At 51.1% G+C, this 24,844-nt stretch overlaps 1 protein-coding gene across 6 annotated transcripts in view; it reads right to left on the bottom strand.

Moving 5' to 3' along the window:
* FLNB (filamin B) overlaps window positions 1-24,844 on the bottom strand; it is a 95,347-nt gene that overhangs the window by 39,955 nt on the left and 30,548 nt on the right. For all 6 annotated transcript variants that reach the window (XM_054215922.1, XM_054215926.1, XM_054215925.1 and 3 more), the window contains 7 exons: window positions 9,787-10,035; window positions 8,701-8,798; window positions 7,679-7,826; window positions 4,492-4,610; window positions 3,655-3,732; window positions 2,695-2,857; window positions 1,226-1,423 (listed from right to left, as the gene is read on the bottom strand). In XM_054215922.1, the coding sequence (XP_054071897.1) occupies window positions 1,226-1,423; window positions 2,695-2,857; window positions 3,655-3,732; window positions 4,492-4,610; window positions 7,679-7,826; window positions 8,701-8,798; window positions 9,787-10,035 (1,053 nt within the window). The remainder of the gene's footprint in view (window positions 1-1,225; window positions 1,424-2,694; window positions 2,858-3,654; window positions 3,733-4,491; window positions 4,611-7,678; window positions 7,827-8,700; window positions 8,799-9,786; window positions 10,036-24,844) is intronic.

Here is a 24,844-nt window from a genome sequence, read left to right as displayed (position 1 = left end):
GCTATTCGCAAAAACGAATTCTGCACGTGCTTCGTGAAGAGATGTCATGTCAAAACCCCCTGCTTGTCGCAGTTCGCACTTTCAGAAGCAAGGCCATCAAGCCCTCTGCAGACCAAAGCAGCCATGGGCAGGGGCAAGAGGTTACATATGGCTGAGGTTAAGCTTACGCTTGACCCCTTGACTCCAAGTGCTTCTCCGGGCCAGCAGAGTGGCTACGTAAATCAGCTAACACACATTTATGAACAGTTTTCATTACACAATCCCACTACCACGGGGTCTTCAACTCCAGAGACCTGAAGGGTTTGAAGAGACTTACAAATAACCACAGCTTCCCAGCGGTGCAAACCCAACATGCATTTCCCCAAAATATGCCGTGCTTACAGCAGGAGCACAAGTCTGCCAAGCGGCTCCTTAGGTTTTTTCACTCGTTTCGATAGCTTACGAGTTTTACCCTGCAGCAGCCAACATCACTCCGCCTCCTACACCGGACGGTGTAAGCGAAGATCGCGTGCCATCTGCTCGCCCTGAAAACTCGGTGGGAGCATAGAGGAGCGTGCCCAACGCGGAGTGGGAACGGCTCGCAGAGCCCTCACACAGCTGAGTCAGGCGGCTCGTGGTGAAGCCGGTTTCACTGCCTGGGTCACGCACTAAGTTCGCTTGCAACTTTCTTCCCCAACCCCAACAAAACCAAAAACCACTTTGGCCGGGACAAGCTGCAGGCTAGAAGCTTACAAAAAGCAAACATGACGGAGCATCCTGCACACCTCTTACCAACTATGAAGCCATTAGCAGTGAAGTCCAAAATTCCACAAATGGAGGGTAGCTCAGGAGAGATGAGCAGAGATCTAAAAGCGTAGGAGCACGTAAGGATGGAACAGAAAGCAAGTTAGGTGTCAGTTAAGGAGGAAACCAGTAAATATAGTCATCTGAGGAACAAAGGTGGAAAACAGCAAGACACTACACAGCTGCATAAAACACTTCAAAAAAATACAAAGGGCAGCTTAACATTCGGAGGTCTAGGCAGAAAGGAAACTCTAGCAACAAAAGCCGTATTACTGTTAGAGAGCACTGTTTCACCCTGTGAATGCCCAGGTGACCCACTGCATCAGGTCTAAGATGTTGAAAGGTACAGAGAAGGTGCAAGGCAAGATTCAAGTGTATTCTGTGATCACATCCAAGGTAAAATGTGGCCATCTACGTTTAGGTGTATTTTTAAAAAGCATACCCTCTCCGACGAGAACAGTGCAAGGAGTTTTGGGAATTGCCTCCCCAGCAAAGGTCACTTTGACAATGTGAGGACCAGCTTGAACAGGTTTGTAGGTGCAACGGTAGACTTGGTTGCCTTTATCCTCTACTGCAACTTCGGCAAGGCTTCTCCCCTGCGGATCCTCCACTTCCACGTTGACGTCACCCACACCGGCACCTGCAAAGGAAACAAGCCCAGCTGAGCCTTGGCTTCCCCACAGCAACACGGGCTGCGTTTAGGATCACAGCCGGCTCTGTGGGCTCAGCCACCCCTCCTCTGCCGCCATTCCTAGGCGCAGCCCGAACGCTCAGCTTCCGCTGACAGCCACCAGGCATTTCAGTGGGGAGGGGGGCAAGACGGGATGGTGGCATCTCCATGAAGCCATCAAACCGACAGGGTTCTGCTGCTCCATTCACAGCGTTTCACAACAGTATAATAACACTGAACACACACCGAGCCTGGTTACCCTACTGCTGCCACCCTGCAGCGCCTCTATCACGGACTAGCCCAGAACTTCACCAGCCTGTTCCACCTCTCAAGCTTTGAAGTGGTTTAGATTAAGAGCTCAGACAATGCGCACGCTGGTCTGGACAAGGATCTTTCCCTGCCGGACTATACGTACCCCCACTTTTGTTCAGACACCTGCTCCTCTCACATTTTATTCAACTCATCGTGCAACAAAAACAGTTTTCCAGACGCTTTCAGAGGCCAGACATGTCTTTACATGAGTCAGACCGCTCCCTCTCCCAATTACACTTCCCCTCGCTATAACCACATTTAATTTTACTTCTAAGCACCCTCAGGCAGGAGGCAATTTAAAATACGCTACTCAGCATATTTCAGTGCTTAAATACTTCAAGTAACTGCTCTAAGTAGTTTCGCATTGTTCTAAATGAATTAGCATTTGTAGCATCTTATTGACTCGTTCCTCTAGGCTACAGCATTGGCCTAATAGCAGGCAACAAGCCACGTGACGGAGATGCCCTCGTGAAGATAGTAGCCCTCTAATAAGTACAAGAGAGGTTGAAACCAGTTTGGCATTGAACTATGAACTCAAAGCAGCACTGTGGCAGATTCTTTCTGTAAAGCTAAATACAGCACACGTTAAGCGTTTACAGTTTGCTCACAGTTCATCCTTCAGAGGTGGGCATTTCACATCCCTGTTTAAAATGAGTTGGGGGAAGAAACCAGCCAGGAACTCGCCTGCTGCCATTCAGCAACTTCATGGCAAATTTCTGGGTAATGCTCAGCACCTTCCTGCCCCAGCCCAGCTCCATACTTCACATGTTTCACACACAGCTGAAGCCTCCAGAGCTATTATTTCGCCTCTGAACTTGATGGGGCTGCAAGTCCTCATCCCCTTTTCAGTTTTTTTATTCCTCCAAGCCTTAGGTTCTCCTCACATTTGAGGAAGCTGCAGGATTTCGGCACTCGTTCGTCCTGCTTACCTGCTGTGTAGAGGTCAAAGTAGGTAGGCTTGTTGGCAATGTTCCCTGTCGCCTCCAGTCCCGGTCCCTTTGCTGTTACTTTGCTCGCGTCTCCCTGGGCTTTGTCAACGTTGACTTCGAACGGGCTCTTTGAGATGTGCTGCCCGGCAAACAGGACCGAAACCTAGAGACAGACAGCGTCAGCCCCGACCCACACAGAGCTCAGTGTCACCACCACGGAGCCAAGCAAGGGGTGAAGCCCCTGCGTTCCTAGCACGGAGAGTCTATGCCTCAGAGGTGAGAGACACCATCCGTCCCACAACCTTCATCCTGCCCATGCAGCGTAACTGCTGGCCACCTCCTTAAAGTGCTACTGATCACAGGGCCAGCCCCACCAGCGGGGATGCTTGAATCTGGATGGGCCAATAAGTGGCATATCACCACCCAGCAATGAAGTGGCAGCAGAAGTTGCATTTATCTCTCCAGGCCGGCTGGAAGACCATCCATTCAGGCAAGTGCCAAGCAATGGGATCACCCATCATAAACCTGCTTCTGCAGGCACCTGGGGACAGAGCTGGGTGGGGAAACCTTCTCTGTAAAACCCCTACGGTGGACAACATCATCAGCAAAGAAACGCCTTATAGAAACAACCCGGTACTTTCCTCTGCGACTCTGTGACAACCCACAAAACTGGCTTCATAAGCTGCAAGAAGCGGCCCCACATGAGAGGAGAGCCAGCTGTGGGACTTCATACCCAAACACCCACAGACTTTCTCCCAACACACACACGCCCTTCCCCCTTGAGAAGGGGGCAGCCCGATAGCCCAGACTGAGGACCAAGGCCACCACATCAGGCTACCTTTTCCTCAGGCTGCCCAGAGTGGCTGTTACACCGTCAGTAAACTGGCAGCCCTCAGGGGCTCACAGCCAGCACAGCAGCTCATTTAGCAAGAGAATACTGGTTACTGACACACAACCTACCTTGTGAGGTCCAGTAACCCTTGGCAGATACTGAACTGAATAGGTCTTGTTTTTGTCACTGGACGGTGTTATCTTCGCCTAGGAGAGAAAGCACATCCATCGTTGAGCTGTGCCTACGCATACCAGCCATAAGACTTTTCTGGATAGCGCTTGATACTGCAAACTATGTCCAGAGTCATCCATATCAGCGACATGTTTCTGTGGGAGCAGGGACACTTGCTACCTCCTCTTCTCATATGGAAAAAACCCCATTGATTTTGTCCTTACATGAGACGGAACAAGCTACCTTCTCCCCAGGCCTCTCCCTTGCTGTTAATTGCTCTACTAAGCCAGGCCAAAACTGAGGAGACGTTAAGTCCAACGTACAGCTGTATTTTTCTGGAATGCTGTAACATGATCAAGTGGAGCACTTGGATGAGAAGTTTCTATAAACATTAAAACCAGCATTTTAACTCAAAATGATTCATGGCATCTAAATAGCTGCTTTAAGCCATTCTTGCAGAATGAGTAAGGGCAGACAGTGATTTAGTGATGTGTGTTATCTAAAAGCGTGTCAGAATGTACTTGGCCAGTCAACCTAAAGCACCGCAACTACTGGACATTGGAGTTGTGTTGCTTAGTTGCAGATAGTGACATTTTTTCAAGTTCATCCAGTAAGGCAATTATGAGGAAAAGACTGAGGCTTGCACTTTTGATAGATTTTTTTTTTTCCTTTTCCAACCTCTTTTTAGATAACTCCACTGTTAAGACCTCACTTGTGAAAGATGAAGGTTACTACAAAATTTTCAGCGTTCAGACCAGCTTTACTTTTCCACACAAAGTATTTAACATACGTACCTCCTCTCTGTTCCCTTCTGGATCCTCTATGAAGACCATCAGGTCCCCCTGCCCAGCACTGATGGTGTCTACCGTGAAGATGGCGGGCTGCTTCACCATGTTCCCATGAGGCTCAATCCCTGCGAGGCAGAGCGGCATTAGCTGCTGCTACAAAACCCAGAAGGTAGTGCAGAGACTACCCACAAGCTGTCCAACCCATCCTCCCGCACGAGTCCCCAGCACCAGCCGCCCCCATCTGCCGCACAACACCCCTTCACCAGCTGCCCAGAACACCATGCTCGTGAAAAACCCTACTTTTATAATACAACCATTTTTAATAGTTGGTTGACTCATTGGCACTCGGCTCATCACAGGATCTCCAGTCGAGTCAGGAGCCTGACCGGCATCTGGTTTCAGGTGAGAGCAAGTTACCCCGTCTGACAGAGCAACGCGGTGAGGGTCACCCCATGGTGAGTGCCCAGCCGACGCTGACAGCGAGCAGGGTACGTCCATGAGTTGCTCTCTAGGAGCTGCTCTGCTTCACACAGGTAAATGCTGCTGCAATGGTGCTGCACCGCAGGAAGGACAACCAGGGAGGCGGGAGAGAAATTTTGGGAAGCCTTTTGGTAAAGGCATTACCCTAAAGCCAGGGGTGAGAGACTTATTTAAGCAAGGCAGTTCTTGCCTATACTGACTCATTTTACTCCTTTTTCAGAACTCAGCTGTACAGGCACTGCTCAGATTTCTTATTTTGAAAGCTGCTCAACCTACTTTGCCAGAGCGAACACTGTACAAATGGCACACAGGAATCTCTTTAAACCACGAAAATCCTGCAATTCAGTGTCACTTTCAATTCACTTTTAGTCAGAGTTTCCTTATTCTCCAGCACAGGGCCTGCTACAGCGTGCTTTTACCAGCAGGGTTTCATCATCTCCCTATACTTAGCCCCAGGTCATGACACCTGTCATGGTGGAGTCAGACTGAGTGGGCGGAAGAACTTCCCAAAGCTGCTGGTTCCGGACTAGCCCAAACACATATACCCTTCCTTCCAAGGGAATTATACCTCGGCTTATTCATAAAACCGTGGGCACTACTGCCCATAGCACAATTAGTGGAAAGTGCAACGTCTGATAGATTATAAAGGAAGTGGTTGTGAACAACAGAATTCCTGAACGTGTTTATCTTCAGAAACAATAACTTGAGAGCAATGCAAGGAAGATCATGTTTTTACTAGGAAATCTGAGCATTCTGATAAGGTGTTAACAATTGACATATTCATTCTTTCAAACTAAGCCCTAGATTATCATCTAGTTTAAACAGCTATAAATTCGCTCCGCGTACCTTCAGTCCACCACACGAGCATTAGGACATGGTATTCGAGTTAAGTGTCGCTCCTTCTTGCAAGCCCAAGGAGAAGGATTGCTTATGCCCTGATGACAGCTTCAGCCAGGACAGCATTAGTCACCGCACTTTCTTAGCCTGCTTTTAATCTACCAGATTTTACTCTCTTCTCAGGCATCTGCCTTGGCTGGGTGAATGAGAACTCCTGGTGCGCCAGTGATGATCTGCGCAACCACCAGCACAACCATGGTGATGCGCTGCAACCACGGCTCACGGTAGGAGGTTAGGAATAACTTACTGCAGTACGTGAAAAAGCAATAATAAAAAAAAAAGCTAAGACCAACCAACTTTGCACCTGACAATCACCTTTTTCTGGAAGCATGAAGACCTGTTATTCATTTGTCCAACAGACCCTGCCCAGTTCGGCAGTGAGGCCCTTGCTGTTGGAGTCACCTTTCGGTTCTGACAGACGTTAGCAGTCACCATTGTCAATTATACTCAGCGACTCTGTTTTGGCAATCAACTTTGGGAGAACATCAATCTTTTAAGAAGAGCCGCTCACCCCTTATGACCTCCATTACTATGGCTCCAGAGCACTCCATGCACAAAAGCAGACAATAAAATAATTCCAGTTTTTGAAAGAATAAGAACATGAGTAAAGCCCGACTTGATAGTCCGAGGCAGGCTGGCCAGTCATTTCCACAGTAAGTGGAGTGTAGGTAGTCCACGTATTTGGGATCTGACCAACGTGTCTATGTACTGTGGGTTGCTGGGGGAGACACCGACGAAGGACATACACCCCAAGTAGGGTAAGTGCTAAACCCTCTTCTGACTACTACGACTGCTCGTCAGTGCAGAGACAGTGTCCGTGTCCATTCATTCCACTATTTAAGTTTCAATGGAAAATCAGGTTGGGAAAAAAAAAAAAAAAACAAGGAAAGTTTTGTTTCTTTCCATTACACTCCTATGCACCCAATTCTGAAACCCACTAATTCTAAAAATCTCGAAGGACCACACCTGGCCCCAGATCTAAAAAAAAGATGGAAATGAGAACAAAGTGTAATGTGTAAGTGACGCCTTGCTACACACCAAGCACATTAAAGGTAAAAATCTGTTATTCATTCAGTTGTGACTGTACTCCAACCTAGAATAGAACCACCTCAGAAGTTACAGGAATTATCTGTCAAAAGGCAAGTTAAAAATACGAATGCCTACGTAGGTCTCCAGTTGCATAAACATCTATGGGGAAGTCCTTCCTATCAGCAAGCACAGCCTCTACAACAAAACCTTGGCACTATTTAGTGTTTGAAGGGCTACCAACCCACCTTTGTGCGTGTGCAAACAAAGTATTCACGCCTACCGATCAATTCAAACATCTTATTTAGAATTAGCCAACCCTAACACGCATCTGCCACCAAGCCTGGGAAACGGGAGACTCTGCCTCTACGGAGAGGCTGCTCAGAGATATACACGGATCTAAAGCGGTTTTTCCTCTTTTTGAAGGAGTGCTTTATCACAAGAAGCATCCACCGCGGGATCAACCACCGGCAGCAGCAATACTGCTGGCTTCGATTTCACGCCAAGGCTGTTTTCAGCCCCGTATCATGCTCCTTCTTCCAGCTGTGGACTGGGAGGCTGGCAGCTCGCAGAACAGGTTCCGAGACTTTGGGGAATTTACATGTTAGAACTAGGAGTGCCTTTTGGACTATATCCACGTATTTCTGAAACTAGGCACCACACCAAGAGCATACAAGTGAAACTTTGAAGTCAGTTACAGTAGGTCTGGAGTTCAACATAAGCAAAAAACCCCACCCAGCTTTCTGAAGAGTTAAATGCTCTCCCCAGCTTAAGCTCACCGAGTCCTTACCTCTGCCATAAGCCCTTGCTTTCTTTGGATTCAGTTTGGGCTTTAAAGGAGCTCCTGGCTTCAGCTTGGCTTTGGGGAACTGGGACAGGTAAGTCATTACAGAGTGCTCATCCACATCAGGGTGGATAATTTCTTCAGGGGTAATAACCTGAAAGACAGTGCAATTAAGTATATTGTACCAGCGCTTGGTTACCGCATGGCAACGCAGAAACAGAGCTGCAACAGTCCTACATTTCAAAACTCCCGCATGCTAATGTGACTTCTTACATTTGTTTTCCCTTTGATACACACAATGTCATTTATTATCTCACGGCAAGAAAAATCAAGAAGCTCGTTATGTTCCGAATGTGGTGCGGGGGCTTTTTGTGCCTTGGTTATAAGGGGTTCTCAGGAGACCGTGACAAACTGAACGGCAGCGAGGCAAGACAACGGTAGCTATATTCCCCTGGAAAAGCAACACGGGCACAACTGAAAGAATTAGCAGTTCGTAATCCTGTGCACTCAAGCTCTGAAATGCAGTGCTTGCAACGTGAAACGTGCGACCAGTCTCTTCTCCTGCTCCCACGACACAAGTTGCTCCGGCAGCTTCAGAGACTTCAGCGCTTTCGCGCAACTTTACCAGCGTGAAAACAATCCTGTTTGCAAATGCATTGTTCCCTGCATGGAAGTCATCTTTGCAGGTGATTTCCAAAGCCAGTGAGTTTTCCTTCTGTGGAATTCAATGCAGCAAGACAAACTTGCTCCGTGGGCTAACAAAGCAGGCACATGCACTTTCTCCCTACCCGAGATGCTGCAACACCAGCTGTCTTCAGCGGAGACACCTACACAAAATCTTACAACCAGAGCTCTGAAACGTAACAGTGCGTTTCATTACAATTTGCCTTTTCTCGGGCAATTTCACCCGAGTAAACTGTAACTTTTGGAAGCGTCCAAGCAACTTCACCCGCTTTCCTCAATCTACGTTGAAGCTAGTCGTGAATCCAAAGCTTGGGTCGCTGTGCTTCCCGCAGGCACAGCCTTACCTGTGGCACACCCAGCCAGTCGTCCGCCTGCTGCATGGCTTCCCGAGCGTTGTCAACGGGCTTCTTCGGGTCCCAGGTCTCCCAGTCAGGGCACAGGCCTGCAAGCACATTTCAGTTGTTAGGTGTTACCTTCAAAGGAGCTTCCCTAGCGGAAGAAACCAAGGATGAACTCCACAGCCACTGGTTTTACACTGCTATACAGAAAGACATTCAAAGATTCGCAGAAGTAAGCAAAACAAGACAGGGACGCTCTGCTCACTGACACGTTTCTAAGACAACAACCAGCATCTCCAGGGGCCCTTATGGCACAGGCAGTAACAGCCAGTTCAGAACGGCTCCCACCCACCCTGCCCATCGACTGAAGGTGTACCGCTTTTCCGTCAGCCACACAACTGCACGGCTTTACGTTTAAGCTGTGCAAGACACCACTCTGAAGTCAGCACGAATACATCTAGCCATCCTTTACGTTTCGCCGGCCTCTCCTGCGGCAAATTTGGAAAAGAAAGTTTCAACTGCGTGCCACAGCTCCCCAGATCGCAGTAGACGAACACCAGCAATCGCGCTAGCGAGGCCGTTTTACAAGAAGGTGAGGAAACTGTGCCTTTTTCACACTTCATCACGTTACTCGCCCTAAGCAGCACAGCCTCAGCTTGCTACACGCTGAAATTCAGGTAGTGAGCAGCTCCTGGCTGCTCTGTGCTCCCTCTGCAAGCCTATTTCAGGAGAACACACGAAGCCTCCTGCTGCGCCCCGAAGTTGAAAGGTTGTTGGCACTTGCTGTGGGAACAAGCCTTTCTTGCATTTAGGAGCCAGCATTTGCGCCTTTGTCCCTTGCACCCAATACAAAGCTCAGACACGGCGCCTCCAATAACGCAATCACACATTCTGCTTTAGGCCAGTATTTCTCTTGGCCAAGTCGTTTACAAGTTGCTGCTTCCCACAGCTGGCCTCTTTGGACTCAGGTTTTCTTGAAATCCTCGTTCCCGTCTCCAGCTCAGCAGCGAACACCACCTCCCGCAGGGACAGCGGAGCGGCCACGAGGACGGCGAGCAAGGAAAACGCCAACCGTCGGAGCAAGGGACTTACCTGGAGCACAGCTGTCAACAAGGGCCCCCAGTGCTTTGCCATCCTGCCAGTTTTGATTGAAGTTCGTGATCGGCAAGTAAGGAATTTTGTTCTGGATCCAGCCCAGCAGCCTCTGCTTAGGGGTCTGCTTCTTTGCATCATCATCACCTTCATCCTCCCACACTGGCATGGAAATGGAGTAGTGGAGGATAAGGGTCCATATCAGGCCAAGGATCAACTTCAAGTTTCCATCAACTATGGCTTTACTATCTGAAAGGCAAAAGACACACACCTGATTATTTCCCACCCTAAAGGAAAGAGGCATGTTTTTAGAATACTGTGCCTGCACTCGTGCCCAGGTAATCAAGGACACGAAAAGCAACCCAGGTCACTGCAGGCAATTGCTCAGGCAGAGACACCATTCTTCTCGCCCTGCACTGGACGGGAGGGAAGAGAGGAGTCCCAAGGCTTGGTGCTCTCCAGCCGTTCCGAGAGCCCAGTGCTCTCCAAGGGTCCTGTGACTTGCCCTTGAAGCTTTACAACGTTAAGCTTCGGCGAACTGGCAGTTTAAGAACTCCGGTATTTTGCGTTTGGATGATAAGTGCCACCTGGTATTATTAACAGCATTTGTATCTTAGGAAAGAGGCCAAACAGCATGTGATGGGGTTCACAAGAACAGCATCCCTACAGGGCGTACCTACAGCACCACTTAGGAAACTGCAGTTATATACAGAAACGTGCCTCCCACACACATCAACAGTTGGTAGCAAAAAAAAGTGCTATATGATGAAGTCCAGCAAAGCCAGAGTTTGGAATTAGAACAGAATCCGGATATATCACAACCTGGGCACAAACGGCACAGCGGGGAGCGGTGGTCCATCGGGCATCCTTTGCACCACCACACTCCTGCCTGCGCAAAACGTCATCCCGTCACACTACAAACTGAGAGTCAGAGGAAAAGGAAAACCCAACTCTGGATCCAACGTTCTAGCATAGGAAAAGTTCATCACCTCAGCCGCAGCTCTACTTTAAGACACACCACGCGGCTGAGCTTAAGGCTGCTGGGCATCACGACCAGACTGTCGCGCGAGCTGCCTGAGGGGGCAGGGTATTTCTCTGCATCAGTTTGGCCTTACGACGTGACCTCTACAGTTTTGTGAATATTCTTGCAATTTACTTTGGTTTTAGTGAGTCACCGGTCAGATGCACCCCCGCTGAACTCGTAGCTGCTACTCAGGCTGCATTGCACTGGCAGCAGCTCCAGTTTGTCCAAGCTCAACCAAACCAGGGCCGTTCTGCAACGTTACGGGATGCCCTCAGCCTGACCGATCCTGTCATTCACAGCAATGCATCACAGCAGAGCATTTTCCTGTTCTTTCCTCCGTTACAATGAAAACTACTAAAGAAATCCCTTTTTAGTCAACAGAAGTTACAAGTGACCTGGAAGCCTTTGCCTGCTCTCCAGCTCCCGGAGGAGATGCTGGAGTAAAGACAACTACGGTGGTATATGCTGGAGCGAGTGCAGAGGAGGGCAACGAAGCTGGTGAAGGGCCTGGAGAATAAATCCTACGAGGAGCGACTGAAGGAGCTGGGACTGTTTAGTTTGAGGAAGAGGAGGCTGATGGGAGACCTCATCGCTCTCTACAACTACTTCAAAGGACACTGTAGAGAGGCTGGTGCTGGTCTCTTCTCACAGGTAATTAGCAATAGAACAAGAGGGAATGGCTTCAAGCTGCAACAGGGCAGGTTTAGGCTGGACATTAGGAAAAAATTCTTCACAGGAAGAGTGGTCGGACACTGGAATAGGCTGCCCAGGGAGGTGGTGGAGTCACCATCCCTGGATGTGTTTAAGACTCGTTTAGATGTGGGGTTGGGGGATATGGTGTAGGGGAGAACTTTGTAGAGTGGGGTTGATGGTTGGACTCGATGATCCCAAGGGCCTTTTCCAACCTGAATGATTCTATAAACTCACTATCATGCACCAAAATAATTGTACAGGGATCTTAATGAGTGTTCAGTACTTCGATGGCCTTCTCCAGTTCATATTGAGAGTGTTTACAGGTAGAGTCCTCCAAGCCAAGCCCCACCATGCCCAACATCCACCGGGCATGCCTTACTCGCTCCTCTTCAGCTACAGAGACCTCAGCAGCAACCCAACACCATCTTATCAACACACAAAGATCTCCTGACTTTCAAAACAAGTGATTATACAGAATAGTGACCAAGAACAGTAAGCACCAGGGTGTTCCCTTTAACCCAATGCTCGGGAGAAGTGGTTAATATTTACGTGGTTTCACAATAGGGCGGTATGTCCTGAACAGATAATACTGTAACTTCAGACCTTGAATGGCGTTTGGCCTTTCTCGATAGTTAACGTCTGGTTTCTACTCAGATTTTATTTGTACTGGACTTTTTTAACATTAGTTTTGACTAGACTTACAGGATTGTGATAAGTGTCTGCCATTTGACTGCTCGCTGCTGATTTCACATCCACTCTGAGATATACAATAGATAGCCATGAGGTGATTGAGCCCCGCTGGGTTTTAATTACAGGTTCCAAGGTAAAAGTCTGCATCATGTAAGTAGCGTGTCTCCTAGCAACAGCTAAACAGACAGTCCCTGCTGTTACCCATTCCCTCCCTCTTCCCAGCTGAGCTGCAAACTGGTCAGGGGAGGGAAGACACTCCCTTACAAACTATCAGGGAAAGCTTCCTTGAAAGAAATGGCACCGGAGCAGAAGGAAGAGCTGCAGTTTACCTAAGAGAGAGACCCCAAACACTGCTGGCAGGCTCGCCATGGCACCTGAGCTCCACAAGCTGGAATTAAGGACTAGAGCCTCCAAAGCCGGACCATCAGTGTGAGCCCCCACCACCCACCTGCTCCCTGTATCCCACAGCACCTTCATCCTGCACCCCACGGCAGGACCAGCCGCTCAGCACCCCTCCCGCCAGAGCATCCCTGCCCCAGAAACATCCCCGAGCTTCAGATTTACACTGACATCGGCATTTTTACTGGAGTGGACGCAGTGATGAGTTACTACACGACAAGTAAACTCATTTCGGAAAGCCATCCAGCATTCATTCCCAGGGAGGAAAGCCAGCGGGACAGAGTCACCTCGAGCACGCTGCTACACGCACGTTACTCGAGACAAAGAATGGCCCGTTTTGTATTTACAGCACATAAATAGCATCTGTACGCGGATGCGCTGGGGTTGCCGCAGCAGCCGGCCGTGTGCTCAGCGCCTCCTCCAGCGCCCCATCGCCACCTCCCAGGGCAGGGCTGGGCAGGGGGCCTCGACCCGGGGGGAAAGAGCCTGTGGACGAGACAGCTTCACACCCAGGGCAAGAATATCCCGTCTCAGCAGCCTCGTCCAGAGAGGCCGGGTGTGGGGACGCTGCCCCGATGACAGGAAAAGGTCACCGCAGGAACGGGACGGCTCTTCCTCCCCAGGGGCTGGTGCCACCCCCACCACCGTGCTTCGTTAGCAAAGTTAGCGAGCTCTTACAGCCTCCCGGCTTCCTGACGGGCATAGGGATCTCATGATGTAATTTTTTCCAAGCCTGATGGTAGGAGGGCTTGTCTGCTTTCCTTTGGGGTGGGGAAGGAGGGAGGGAGGGAGGGAGAAGAACTCCTGGGCAGGACAGGAGACCTTATCAGCACCCAGCAGAGCCGCCCGCCTTGCCCACAGGCGCCTGCTCCCAGCCGCAGGGGATCCCACCGGCAGCTCAGCCCCTGGCCAGCCTGGGCTCGTGATCTCTGCCATGATATAAAAGGACCCTCCAGGTCCAAGAAGAGACCAGAGTCCAGCCCAAAGCAGGCTTGGCTTCCAAGCGCTGGTATAAAGCTCGGCTCCACCCAAGCGCTCAGCCTCTCCAGAAGAGCCTCCGCTTTGGTGCTGCCTTCTTAAATAACCGACTGAAAACTTTCAGTGTCTTCTCCGTGAGGTCTCTCGGGCGTTACGATGCAAGCATCTGTTACCAGGTCCTGCACAAGGAGCACAGAGCTGGTCTGGAGAACCCCAAAACCCACATTTGCAGGCACCCCCCACCAGCTCCCAGTGTAACACGGCCAAGATTTTGGAACAGTGAAAAAAAATATGTGTTTCCAAGGACACTTAAGCACGGACAATCACTACTGCAGGCACTGCCCTGTACCCCAGCTCAGCTGGCTTTCCACTGGATTCCCCCCATTCCCTGTCCTCCTTCAAGACACATTTTCTGGCCATCCCAGGCTGGAAAACGGACTATATGCACAGCAGATCTTGCAACACTGCTTTCCTACTACAAACATTACTTTTAGGCGTACTTATTACTCACACAAACTACGCTCAGAAGCTTTACAGAGCCTTTCAAGCTACGCGACTCCCTTCCTGCTCTGGAGCTCGCAGTAAGCGCGCGGCGCAGAGATGCACGCTTGTCAGCGCAACTGCCCGGCCCCTCAAACACGCATCTCCATGGCTGGCAGCCGTGTTCGGCTTGCAGCTTTGGTGAATTAGGTAGATGGGAGCAAATTGTCTGCTTTCAGCCGAAACGGAGAGCGTGTGTTCACTCCACGGCACCAGGCAAGTTTCCGCAGGCTAAAGGAGCCTTCTCCAGGCAGGCGACAGCCACCCATCCCGCCTTCCCGCGGCTCGGAGGGAGCGAGCTGCTGCATCTCACCCGCCGAGATAACTCAGCAGGGCTGAAAATATTCTTTACAGCACCATTGCAGACAGCTTTAATGTAACTTTTTTTTTTTTTTTTTTTTTGGAGAAAGCGTGGTCACCTGCAAAATTTGCTTTATTCACATTACAATGTCTACGTTAACACCCGCAGGATGCCCTTACACACATGCCAGAGTGCACTCGCTCCCTGCTTCCCTGTACCCAGTAGGAGATGCGTGCTTTGGAGATCAAAGTTCCTGCAGAGCTGAGTCACGCCACCGCACCGGCAGCGGAGCAGGATACCTGCTGACTGCCATTTGACTTGTACTTTCCAAGGACACGTTTTTATGGGGAGCCCAGGCATGAAGCAGGAATCCACGGCTGGAGTGCCATAGGACCTCTCGCCTGCCCCAGAGCAGTACTTAGGAGGACTTCATCTGCGGGGGAACCACAGGCAACCACCTTTAGAGGTGCCATCTGGAACGGCCAAAGGGTGAGAGGTTGGGGATTGTTTTTTTCATGAGAACTCAAAGAGTTTTTGGGCTGTTACGTACAAGTCCTGCTGATAGCTGCAGACTCCAAGTTTGTGAATGCTGGTAGATGACCACTTTCAGATCATCTGCAAGTTACCGCAGCCAGACACACGGTCCAGAACCAGCAAGAAGCAGAAACGCTCAAGTCTGGCTTTAACAGGAACCTTCGCTCCCACCTACACCGCTCAATGTGCATTTTAACTTCGGCTACCCCAACTCTAACTTCGCTTTCCTCATCGAAAAACACCCGATGGCAACCCAACGGCCAAGGGAAGAGCCACGGCCGTGCAGCGGGGCCAGGAGAGGTTGCAGCCAGCTCGCCGCCGAGAGCTCCTGGCGTCGGGACGCGGCTCGACGGGACCCGCGGGCTGACTGCCGGGGAAAACCTGCCAGCAAGACTTAAGCTGTTCTGCAGAATCAACACCAGCACTGAATAAGCGAGCTCCCACTCTTCTCTAATAAAATAAAAAAAAAAAAAAAAAGCGCCTATATATAGCCTACAACATTAAGTTTTATGTAGGAGTATCCTGCTTCTTAGTCAGCTATTAGGATTTAAGTGGCTGCCTAGTAAGGTGAAGAGGAAAACAGACCGAAACAGAGCTCGTTTGCTTCCCCCATCACACCTCCCAGTCTAGATTGTAATTCTTACCCTTTTATTATCCTATTAACTAAGTGGCAACCGGCCCAAAAAAATGGATTATGGCAATTCCATAGGCCCACAGTACATGCCACCAGTCTCAGTCTTGAAAAGGAACCAAGTTGTAACTGCTCAAGCTGATTTATAATTGTTGCTCTATACTAAATATTAATTTGATATGTTACTCTTGGACTGTTAATATCACACTCCTTAAAGCACAAAGAAAGACGTTAAAGTGCCTAGCCTTCAGCCAGCAGCGTGACAAGCCTGAGCCAGCAATGTGACCGTCCCGAGACAAACGTGTGTCATTTTTACAGCCTGGGCCACAAAAAACTTCCCAACTCAACCTACCGAGTGGAAAACTGCCAGCGCTGCAGAGCCTGGTCCTCTGTATTTGCGTATTTGCCCCGGGAGCAAGCGCCCGCACTGAAACCTGGCATTGGTTTGAAGCTTGCAAAGTCGTCGACTCCAGGAAACATCCCTAAACTCTACCTGCAGCCAGCAGGGGGGCAAGGTCTCTCACTTGATGTTGGCTCTTTAAACAGAGCTGTCGTAGGGCCCTTAAGTCACAATATCGGTGGCCAAGTAACTTCAGCATCTTTTGCCCTTAACCCAAGCGCCTAGGGCACGTTACAATTTAGTTTTAGGCATCTTCAGAGCTGTAAGAATATTTATTAGACTTACAAGCCATCATCGCTTGATTTCAGGAGCTAGTGTGGCAAGGCAAATTCCCCTGACCTCACGCATCTTTCACAACAGCTTCACTTGTCCTTCCTGGGCCTTTTCCCAGCCCAGCGTACACCCTTTATTTCAGTTAGCTCTCTCCTGGAAGCAGCACTGTTTCCAGAGGGGTGGGGGAAAAAAAAAAAAAAAATAAAATAGTCAAAAGATCTTGCAGACTGGGAGTCCCCTCACTCCTCTGCTCAAAAGGGTTTCCAAGTTGCGACACGGAAAATTCCAAGCAGATTTTTTGGGAAAAAGGGAAAAAAGTCTTTTCCATGAGGGCTGTCGCACACTGGGATGGGAGCCCCGAGGCCACCAGGACTCCATCCTCCCAGGCCCCCAGCCGGGCGCACCCTTGAGCAACCTGATCGAGTTGGGTCTGCTCCGAGTGCAGGGCTTGAACGGCATGATTTTCATTAGGTCTCCACAAAACTAAATTATCCTACGATTTTTTAAAAAATAACAACAACGACAAATCCACTGTTACAAACCACTTTGTGACTAGTATCTTTTGCTCACCTGCAAGCCTGCTTTGCGTTCAGATTAGGCACAAGTACCACCCAAACTGCGGCCACGCTCCTTGAACTCTGCCCTACAGCAGAGCTGCAAGTCATTTTCTGTCGGACAATTAGTGGAAACAAGATAAGCTGCCGCAGCAGACAGCTTCCTTACTAAACCGAGCTAGCCATACAGACCGCGCAGAGTCTTGTGAAACAAATGAAGGACTGAAAAACCAAATTTTGAGTAGTGAACTTAAGAAAGAGCTTCTTGGCTGAGGCCGCGGTCAACGCGGCTTCTTCACAGCCTGGGCAAAACCACCTCAGAAGTTTTGCTGTTGATCTTCATTCACACACGGAAGTTCTACCACAACCAGCGCTGATCTTTGCGTACAGCTTCTCTAAAAAGTAGTCACCCTCTCCAGCCCTGAGGTCTTTCCCCATTTACAATTTTGGTTTATGCACGGTATAGAGGAAGAACCAAAATGCATGGTCCTTAATACAAAACAAAAGAGCAGTCTCAACAACAGCCTTTACTCTCCATTCCCAGACACGGAAGGAACTCTATAGCGCACAAAGTTCAGCTCAGTTATGGATCATTTATGTGCAGACTGCAGGAATTTCAAATCCTGGTATCTTGACGTTTCTGAGTACTTTCCCACCTCTAATTTAACAGCTATAGCAACTGGGGGACAGAAAAAATTAAGCACTCATTAGGGTTTAATCTTCTGCAACGGTGAGAACGCCACATTGACTGGAGCTCTTCCAAAGCCCTGCTCCGCACCGTGTGGATGCCAAAGAGAAGTATGCAGATGAGATGGAGCTGAGCAAGCCGTCTAAGGGAAGTCTTTGCTGAAGCCTACAGTACGTGTTCACAGGCTCAGCGCGCCTGCTAAAGACATCAGCCACATCCTCTGCCGGGATACTCTGTCTTTAGATCAATTACACGGGCTCCTCTGTGCTTTGAGAACACACTGCAACCATTTCCTCCAGTGACCCTGGAGGCCAGGCCCACCTCGCGGCTCGCCGGGGCTCAGCGCACGGCATGTCCCCTGGCCACGCGCAGCCAGCTGTCCCGGCGATGGCATGGGGGCACTGAGCTGGCACCGGGGCGGCTGAACTCCGGCTGGCTCCATGGATTCCTAGCCGTGACCTGCTAGCCTCCAACGGCAACGTGCTCCGGTCCCGCTGCACCTCGGCTTCTCGGTCGTGTTCGCAGCCGGTGGGGAGACCCCCAGGAGAAATGCCCCCCAGCATCCAGCTCACCTGAACACCGGCCGGCGTTCAGCCCACCCGCTCCCAGCTCACCCCTGCGCCACGCCAGGACACGGCCAGCCATCAGCTTCGCTAACGAGCCCAGGCTGATCGTCACCCCGGGGAAAGGTATCTTCAGGAAGTGCAGGTGATGCACCACATACGCAGACCCACTAAGCTTTTTACGAGGGGAGTTTTTCAGAGGAGGAATGCCATCTCACCGGAGGGTTGTAAGAACAGAGTGCTCATCCGGGCACAGACAGGACAATGGAAAAAAAAAAAAATGTTGGATTTTATTTTTTTCTTTTTTTTTTTTTTTTTCCTTTTTTTTTGCAAGGGGACATACACCATCTTCCACTATGCTTACCGGGATGCCTGGTTATCAAAAAAAAAAAAAAAAAAAGTAAGATTCCTTTTTGAGACTCAACTTAGGATTTGAGATATTAAACACTGCAGTTCAGAGGCTTCCCATAGCTTTTGCTTTAACTGGATTTGAAACCATCCAGATCAGCCCCAGAACTTCAGGCCACTATCGCACCCATCGCCCTGTACTGTCCACTGGTGCGCGTTGGGCCTCTGGAAAGGACGTCTCATGAGGTGGAACAGGCAACTGTAAAAATAAGGTCAAATCCGGCCTTTTCAGTGTAGGCTTGGCAAGAAAAAAAAAAAATCCTACAGACTTTTAATATAGAAAAGAATAAAAAGACTCAAGCTAGTGGGGCTCACAGGAGTGAAATACAGGTTGAAACAGCTCTGCTCAACTTCTTAACGGGCACCTGGAGCCCACTAAAATATCACATGCAGAAGAGAAAGCCGTAACACGAAGCAAGTTTAAGCCAGCAGTACAACAGCAGCAGCAACCAACCCAGCTTGTGCAAGAGAAAGTGGAAACCCAAGGGGGTTGGAAGGAGAAGTCAAGAATTTCAAAATTAGGAATTGTTCGGGTGGGTGGGGAAAAAAAAAAAAGTCAAACTGCGGGTGGCTCAGGATGAAATTCCTTAACACTTTCAGTCCGAATGCACCTAGGGTTCCCGTTGCCTTAAGAGCCATATCCCAAGTTATGGATAGGAGAAGGTAAATGTGCGGATCTGAGGCTCGGGAAGAGCCCCAGGCGGGCGGCGTTAGAGCACAGTGACTGTCGCTGCCAGCGCTCCTGGGGAGGAGCAGCTCCACTGGGACGGGACCAGCCAGGAGCAAGGATGAAACGCAGCAGAGCAGGAGCCGCCGTTCACTCCGGCTATTTCAGACGCAGTCGCTCGCTGCCAAGCAGGTCCCCGCTCGTGGGACTGCAGGGCAGGCACCCAGCCGACCCGCACGCAGGAATGCTGCGCTAATTATTTGAGATCCTTTTTTGGGGGGAGGGGAGAGTGAGGAAAAAAAAAAAAAAAAGAAAAAAAGGAGTCTGAATGTCCAGCCTTTGTACAGCAGCAAGTTTCCATGAGTGCTGCTTTGTTTGCAGCAAGCGAGCCCCTCGCCAGCTCCGCGGGCACCCCGCCGCCGCGCTCTGACCCCGAAACCCCGGCTGGGCTCGTTAACCGGCGCGGCCGAGCGCCCGGCAACACCGTACCGTTCCCGTAAACCCCCCGCGCCCGCGTCCCGCCGGTGGAGCCGCGGGCCCTGGACGCCCCGCCGCGCGCGGGGCCTGCCGCGGCACGCTGCCGTCCATGACATCATTGCCAAAACCGCCCCGACAATGGGCCCTGTGAGCGCGGCCCCGCTCGCGCCCAGCGAAGCGCATTCCCCGCTGCTGAGCTCATCCCACCGCCCCTACGGTGCCGGTGCCGGCCCCGGGAGCAGCCGGGATACTGCGTCTTCCGCTCGCGGGAAGCGCCCCGGCCGAAGGAGTTCAGCGCTCTCCAGTGCAACCCAGGGCGCTGAACTCCAACCGCCGCGTTCGGCGGCGGCATTTTGGAGGAGGACTGAGTGGAAGCCGGGCGGCAGGGGCAGAAACGGTCTTGCAACCCCTTCGTGCCTCACCACGCAAAAGGAGCCCAAGTCCGATCGGGACGTTCCTGCTCCCCACGGGTTCGGGGTGACTCAGCAGCCCCCCATCCCGCAGGGCAGCATGGCTGGCAGTACCCCAAAGAGAGGTTGCATCGACCCCGCGGGCAACAGGCGGCTTGGGAAAGTCCCTGGAAAGGGGCAGGCAGCGTGGGATGGGGCCGTGGGAAGGGCTGCAGGATTGCACCCACCGCCCCAGGGTCAAGCGCCCGAGGAGGGATGCACCAGGAAGCCATGGGGACAGGTCAATGCAAGCAGCTCGAGTGATGATTAATCATTCGGGAATGACCGGTGAAGGAAAGTCCCCGCAGTGGGGAGTGAGCATCCCGGAAAGTGGATTTCTGTTAAATGATGGAGGGAGTGGGGGGACGAAAGCAGTCCTCCTGCCTTCGCCACGCTCTGCTGAGAAACGCTTGGCTCGGCTTTTGAAACCCAGTGGCACGACACAAGGCACATCTCCCTCCGCCGGGGACGGGATGGGAGAGAAAGGGGAATGACCCTGTGCCAGGTCTGCGCTCCCCAGGGTCACTGCAGTGATTGCCACAGCACTGCAAGGCTTCGCCCTCCCACCAGAGCTACACCCGCGCCAGCAACACCGCCGCCCAATTCGCAGGAAACAAGTTCCACTTTAAGCAACACATTAAAGTGTTAGTCAAATCCAAAATTGCCCAAGCTTAGCACGAAATACACGTCCAGGAGTCTGATAGAATCATAGAATCTTCATGGTTGGAAAGGACCTTCGAGATCATTGAGTCCAACCATACACACACACACACAAAAAACAAACAAACAAAAACAAACAACAGAAAACCCAACAACCTACAGTCTCTGCCGTTCAGAGCATGCCCTGAAGTGCCAAATCTAGACGTTGATGAACTGGAGGTTGTTATTTCATGCACAGGTGCAGACAGAAAAGCCCCTCCTCACAACACATCGCGTGCTCGCACAACCGGACAGCCGAGCCTTCATCAGCAAGGCTGAGCTGATAAAAACGGCTGCGGAGTCACATTTCTGCGAGTGTCACACAACAAAACTGAGAATTGCCTCTGAAGGACGAGAGGGCCATAACCATCTCTGTGGGATTAAGGTAATCCTAAATCTCACCGGGTCGCTTCAGGTTGCGTCAAGGTTAAAAACCTGTCTAGGTCTTGCAAAGACCTCCCCGGGGCTGGCAGCGGCATTAGGTGACAAGTCATTAGCACTGCTTCGTATCCTGCGTTACTGAAGGAAGGTGACCAAGCTCCAGCGCAGGGGACCCGGGGGAAGGTCCACCCTCAGGCACCAGCGTCCATTGGAGATGGAAAAGGTGCAAGAAATGCGGCTGCAAAAGAAATGCCCTGACAAGGCCGAAGTGCAACGAGGAATCCAGAGGTTTCCACACGCCAGAGTGACCTCGGCACTACCGAAGAGCGTGTTTACTCACACTGGGGGTAGGTCAAGATAGTTGTAAGAAACAGCATGTAAAATCCTGCCGAGATAAATGAGCCCATTCAGATAGGGCTGTCCTACATCTTCTGTGTGGCAGCCGCCAGGCACGAAAGCTGCAATGGATGGAGCTTCTGAGGCCAAAACCAACACATTGGAAATTATCAGAAGTGATTACTGTTTGGGGAAATCCTTGGCCACGACAGACACCAAGATTCAATTTTTCCATCCGAAACCAGAATCGCTGCACTTGACTGTGATTCACTGTGCGCAGGGCTGTTGGAAGGAAATCCCCATTCATCCAGCCCTGCATGGCTCAACCCATCCCCGCTCCACGCCGCCGCACCGAAGCACCCAGGATTGGAGCTTTGGGGTTGGTGACACATCCGAAAACACCCAGCCAGTTACTTTAGCTACGCAAAACATTTGCGGTTTGTCTCGGTGTTGGCAGCCGCTGATTTTGAGCACCGAACAGCACAGCTCCACGCAGGCTTTCTTTGAAGCATTTAAGCACAGATATGCTGTTACAGAAGCTCTACAGCCCTCCTTAGCTTAGCGACAAAGTTATTCCAGAATTTATCAGCAGGTCAGCTACCTCACTCCTACCATTTCCCTGCGAAGCAATAGGAAAGGTGATTAATCTCCAACATGCAATTGCACCCCCACTGCAGACAGGAACGGCCGCTTTGAAAATCTCCCTCCAGCATCCGAGCCACTTCAACAATTCATTTTGATGTTCAGACAGAAGTACGCGCTCTGAACATAAACACGCAGCACCGAAAGCAGCCCGACACCCACGCGCCGCCACCGGAACGTGTCTCGCCACGCCACTGCAATTCAGCGCTGCCGTGACGGTGCAAACCCCCCGAAACCAGCTGTAGTCCTGCCTCCGAGCTGCGGCCACAGCCGTGCCCGTCAGGAGGGGGACAACACACCCGCACGAGGCAGGCTGCCGGCTGCAGCCGCGCACCAAGCGGGGACGCTCGGGGCTGTTGCACCATCGCTGCAAACACATGCATCCCTGGCAGGATTTTCCGTGTTTTTCCAGTTGCTTTTCCATGACCACTATGAAGATGTGTTAATGCTTTTGTACGTAAGCCAGCTAGATGTTAATTCTTTGTAAATGTAAAGCTTTCACATACAGACACCTATCGTCCCCTCCACCGGGAACCATGACCATCCCTGTCCGAAAAGGAAAACGACCATTTTCTTCCCAGAAGGCCAATCCTTAAATAAAAATAAAAAAATATTCAGCGTGGTGCAGCCGCTGCTTGAAGGAAGAAGCTTTCCCCTCTTCCCGGAGAAAGGAGTGAAGTTTTTTTGAGCGTATTTTTGTGTACTTGTGCAACCCAGCAGCAAACACTGCCATCCGCGCACAGCGCAAGGCTCGCCCCTGCACGGCCGAGATTTAAGCCGTGCGTGCGTAACACCCCACGCGGGACAGCGCTGTCTTTACATGGTTTCAGCCAGAAGCCGCTAACGGGAGGAATAGACGCTTGGCTTGAGGCCCAGGTAATTCCTCGGCCGGCGGCAGCCCCCATCAGACAGACCTCTTTTGAGGGGAGCCTTCGCCAGCGGGAGCGCGGCGCTGAATCCGCAGGGGCACGGACCGCACGGGTGGTCTCCGAGCACCTTAAAGCGGACCAGATGGGATTAATGGTGCGGCTCGAGCACATATTCGCCGCAGCTGTGCGACGCCCGTCCCCGTGCTAGACCGCGTCCCCGCTCCTCCCACCCAAACCCGCTCGCCCCACGGCGGAGAGCTTTGCTTCGGACGCGCGAGTCCCGCAGGGGCCCCACGGCACAAGGGACCCCAGCTCACTCCGGCCGCTCTCCCGCGCCGTGGGGCCGGTGCCGTGCACGGGCTCTCTCCGGAGGCTGGGCTTCAAACCTTCCAGCTGAAGGCTTGGCGCAAGGCTCTCCAGACTTCACAGGCTCGCAGCTCTCGCCCCCGTCTTCGGGGACACGGCTCCACCACACACGCCGACCGAGCGGGGCGCAGGCAATTACCCAAATCCTCGCCAGCTGCAAGATCTCATTTTCAATCTGCAGTCTCACATTGTTCACATTTGCAAGCCTATTGTGTTTCGCATTTTTAACACAACACACACACACAAAAAAAATAAAAATAAAAGCATTGGCTCTAGGGGCAATTTTGGAATATTTGCAGCAACGCTGCAAGCTGCGCTGCTCTGCCTGGTCTCCCATACCCCTTCCAGTTACCTACAGCCTTAGGCCACCTCGTTTGTTACCAATTCCTCCATTTCACCATGAAAAATGTTTAGGAACATGCTATTCCCTCCGTGCAGACAGAAACAGGCATTTCTGCTACTCCTAGGCTGCTCCTTCCAGCTCCTACAGCCCAGTGTGAACACTTTTGCTGCCCAGTACCACCTCAGAAGCCTGAGCTCCTTTTCTTACAGGTAGAGCATGAAATATTCTGCAGTTTGTTACAGCCTATGTGTAAGTAACAAAGCTAGTTAATTAAAATATTTACGCTTCCTCTGCCTTAGGCAGTGCTTTTGACCAATAGCTGCAGCACTTCATGTGAAGCCGTTCAGTTTTCCTCCTTGCAATTAAAAACCCGTTAAAGGTACACAGTTTTCCTCAGTTATTTACCTATCACAGAAAAGGTATTTCTTTTGTTTTGAACACAAGAGCTAGGCTGCAAAACCACAGCAAAATCTGAAGTAGATTCATTGAAGTACGGTTTTATGCCACTAACTTCAGGGCACTTCCCTGGCCGAGCCAGGGTTGTCCAGCAGAGCTTTCCGCGTGGGAAACCTCAGGCATTTCCACTGTTTTCCGGGGCCTTGAACTAGCAGCTCCTCACCGGAGTCTGCTGCTCCTGGTGCTTTCACGGCAGAGCAAACCACCTTGGCGAGCTGACCCTCGCAGAGTAGCTCCAGGCTGTTTCCTCCCAGAAAGCGGGATGTTGGGATATACTCAAGTGAGGATCCCGGCAGGGATGCGGTTAATTCTCTGGGACAAGGTCTTTGCGATACCCTTGTCCGGGAGTCCCATATGCCCCTATCTCTATAACTGCAGATGTCTGCAAGTCATTAGCGTGCTCAGTAATGCGCACTTAGCAGCCACTAATCATCCAGCGCGACAGCGCCAAGGGCAGCCTGAGCCGCTTTACTGGGACAGCCAGCTGAAGGCAGAGCTTCCATTAAAGCTTCTTCACTCCTACAGGCTGGGAGAGAATCTGAACCACCGGCAGGCAATCTCAGGCTATTCCAACTCTCTTTTTGGGTGTAAAACCTCTAACTGGGTACCTGTGAGCTGCGCCGGCTTCTGCTGAGCGCCGGGGCTGCAGCCCAGGGCCACGGACGGGGATCTGCAGGCGCCCCTCGGTAGCCTGGTG

The sequence above is a fragment of the Rissa tridactyla genome, chromosome 10, assembly GCF_028500815.1.
Source record: "Rissa tridactyla isolate bRisTri1 chromosome 10, bRisTri1.patW.cur.20221130, whole genome shotgun sequence".
Classification (NCBI taxonomy): Eukaryota; Metazoa; Chordata; class Aves; order Charadriiformes; family Laridae; genus Rissa; species Rissa tridactyla.
Note: the sequence above shows the minus strand (reverse complement) of the source record. Positions and strands in the feature narration are given on the sequence as shown.